This window comes from Setaria italica, chromosome VIII, assembly GCF_000263155.2.
Source record: "Setaria italica strain Yugu1 chromosome VIII, Setaria_italica_v2.0, whole genome shotgun sequence".
Taxonomy (NCBI): Eukaryota; Viridiplantae; Streptophyta; class Magnoliopsida; order Poales; family Poaceae; genus Setaria; species Setaria italica.
The window spans coordinates 30587541-30591073 of NC_028457.1; the positions used below are offsets into that span (position 1 = coordinate 30587541).

The 3533-nt window shown below is 53.6% G+C and overlaps 1 protein-coding gene across 1 annotated transcript; it reads left to right on the top strand.

Annotated features, from left to right (window-relative positions):
• Positions 1–235: 235 nt before the first annotated feature.
• On the top strand, positions 236–853 carry LOC101779038 (E3 ubiquitin-protein ligase EL5). The gene has a single exon (XM_004980595.1). The coding sequence runs from the start codon at positions 236–238 to the stop codon at positions 851–853; it is 618 nt and encodes a 205-aa protein (XP_004980652.1).
• Positions 854–3533: the final 2680 nt, after the last annotated feature.

Below are 3533 nucleotides of genomic sequence, written 5' to 3' on the forward strand. Positions count from 1 at the left end.
AGAGCCACATTTACGAGGACGGCGTAGACGGGGACCGGTTGCTAAAGCCATCATATTTTGGCGCACACGGGTGTGTATAAAACCAAAGGATCCAATCCCTCTTGCTCTATGTGATGTGATGAGGTTCACTCCCTGCTCAAGCAAGAGTTTAACGCCCACAAATCGTTGAGAGAGACGGAGGCATGTATAGCATCAAATCAAATCCTCCCTTCCCTACTCCCCCCACGCCAAATCGATGCCGATGCTCGCTGCCGTCACCTGCCTCGCGCGCCGCCGCCGCATGCACTGCCGCGGCTGCGACACCGCGGCGGCGGCGGCGGCGCTGGAGCTTGAGCTGGGGCAGCATGCCCCGGGCGACCACCGCCACCGCTGGCGGGACGAGCTGGCGCCCGTCGGCATGCCCGGCGGCCGCGAGCAGACAAGGAGGCAGGGACGCCGGCGGCTCCCGCGGGACGGAGGGCCGGCACTGGACTCCCGGCGGCGGCAGCGTCAGGCGGTGGCGGCGGGCGCCGAGCAGGTGCCGGCTCCGGAGGAGGTCCGCAGCCAGCCTGGACCAGGCTCGTGTGCTACCGTGGTGTTGAAGAAGGCGCCGGTCGCTGGCGACGCGCGCGCGCCGGCTTCGGAGGCGGCGTCGTCGTCGTCCGTGCTCTGCGCGGTCTGCCTCGAGGAGGTGCCGACGGAGGCGGAGGCGACGACGCTGCCGTGCTCCCACTCGTACCACGCCGGCTGCGTGCTGCCGTGGCTCGCCGCGCACGGCGCCTGCCCGTGCTGCAGGGCTACTGTGCCGTCGCCGGAGAATTATATATTAACTTGTGAGATCGATATGGACTATGGAGTAGAAAGTAGCTTTTAAATTTCTTCTTGCACGTATGTAAATTAGCAGTACAGGTACCTATGTTTACCCGCAAAGAAATCACGCCTTGAACTGATTTTCCTTTCGAAATTTTTTCTCTTCTTTTATTTTTCACAGGAATATTAGTCCTTACCGCCATGGGAAAAGCTAGAATGATGTTTAACTTCATGATCAGACTGCTCTACACATAGGTATTTTGTGAATGGAAAAAAATAAAAACATGTAGCGCTCATTTAACCATTTCAACCTAAGCAATTAAGATAGACCTGAGCATTTTGAGCCCGGCTGCCCCGATCCATGGGGTCGGGGCAGAGCATGTTGGGTTTTGCCCCACCTACGCTAGCTACAGGAGCTAGCTATAGGATTAGGTGTGGTCAGCGAAAATTAAAATTGAGCCTGCCCACACAATTAATTTTAATTATTTTCCTATTTAAAAAAGATGGGAAGCTCAAGCCCTAACCCAGCCCGACACTATCCATGGGACAGTCGTGGGCACAAATTTTCAACCTCAATTGAATCGAATTATTTTTACCGGATCCACAAAATGTTCAGGTCTAGACCACTTTGAAGCTGCTGAAGTCAATCACAAAGTCCTAGCTAGACACCTAGAACAACCCAGCAGAATGGACTTCCTTTGGTTGCGCTTGTCTGAGGTTATGAAGTAATTTCAGTTAAGGTCTTGCTTGTTTGGAATTGCGAAATGCGGAAATGAACTATTTTGTATTCTAAGAAAGAACTATTTTCCGAAAAAAGAAAAGGTGAAAGAAGCCAGAAATTTCTACAGAAATGTTGGCGGGCTAAAAGCCCAGCTGCCAAAGCCCAACAGTGCAATTCTAAGGCTGTTCTGCCTGCCGTGGCGCGCCAATCCTGGCTTCCGTTAGCCCATTAGCTGTATGGCTTTCGTTGTTTGAGATTCGTGCAAAGTAGATGCATCCATCTTTCTCAACCCTAGCTTCCTCCTGGCCATGCCGCCACCATCTCCACCAGGCCGGTGCCGTGCCTGCCGGCCCCGGCATCGCAGCTGCCGCACCCGCCCCCTCCGTGGTTGTCACGCCCGCGGCCGCCGCCGTGGCTGCCTCCGTCACGCCTGCCGACCCCACCGCCACGCCCGTCGAACCTCCCTAGCTGCTACCCCTGCCGGCACCGGAGAAGAAGAAAAAATGGACATTATCTAAAAAAATATTGATGTAGATTTAGAAAAATGTTGAATATATTTTTTTAAGATGTTGGAATATGTGTTCCGAAATGTTGAATGTATCTTTTATAAAATGTTGAATCAAGTATTTTGCAAATGTTGATCTGATTCTAAACAAATGTTGATTCTAATATGCTAAAATATTGAATCTGATATAAAATGTTGTTGAATTTTCTAATTGAGCTTTAAAGCTATATTGCTTATCCAGCACATGAAACCTATATAGAAGACCCGCCGCGGCGCCGTCGTTGACGTCACCGCCGCCGCGATTCCCATCTCACAAACCCTAGCCCCCAGATCCGGCAGCCCCTCGAGAGCCCGTGAAGCCAATACCTTTCCTCATCCACTCATGGATGCCGGCGACGGCGAGGACCGCATCAGCAGCCTACCCGACGAGGTGCTGCACGCCATCTTCATCTCTCTCAGCTCCCCCCGCGCCGCGGTGCGCACCGGCGTGCTCTCCCGTCGCTGGCACCACGTATGGACCCCGCTGCCAGAACTCCGCCTTGCGGAAGGCGTCAACGCGCCACTGCCACAGCCTCTGGCCTCGTTCCTGGACACCGTCGATGCCGCCTGGGACACCCCGACCCTTAAAGGACTCAGCATCGAACCGTCCGCCGCCTACGACCGCGATTTCCCAGCACGACGTGTCGCGCTGTGGCTGAGCTTCGCTTCGTAGCGTGTGGTGGGCCCGCTCTTGCTTCGCTTGCCTATGCCAGAAGATGACGGGGAAGAGGCGGTGCTCGAGCTTCTAGCGTGCGAAGGGGTGACAAAGATCTGCCTTAGACTCCACGGAGCTTGGCGGCGGCTTGCTCCGAGCACTGACCGACCTGACGATGATCTGTGACTGCATGGATGGTAGTGAGCTCACAACCCTCGTGTGCACGCAGTGCCCGTGCCTGATGGACCTGAGGCTATGCATCAGGTTGGATAATGCTTTCTGACATCTCCGTATGCTCTGATTCAATTCGTTGCGTTTGTTGTTCTTCTCCTCTTGAAAACACGGCGGCTGGAGATTGTGGCACCAAGGCTGGAAAAGCTGTCTGCATCCATCTCCATTGATGAGGCGCGAATTTCTGCCCCAAAGCTTGCAGAGGTAGTCTGGTCCAACAGCACCTACGATCCTCGCCACCACCAGTTTGATGATCTTTGGGGTCGCCTCGGCTGCTAGAGCTCGATCAGAATCACTAGTAGAGAAACGATTTTCCATCCTCAACAAAAGTATCTATTAATTTTGGACCTCGGACTAAAAAGGTTTTTGTCCCATGTTTAAATTTCGTGGTCTGTGGAGACCCTTTAATCCTAGTTGGTGTTACCAACTGGGCCTAAAGGTGACCCTTTAGTCCCGGTTGGTAAAGCCTTGACCCTTTAGTCCCGGTTGGTAACACCAACCAAGACTAAAGCCCCACCAAGCTTTAGTCCCGGTTGGTGTTAGCTTTAGTCTTGGTTGGTGTTAGCAACCGGGACTAAAAGTCTTTTATCCCG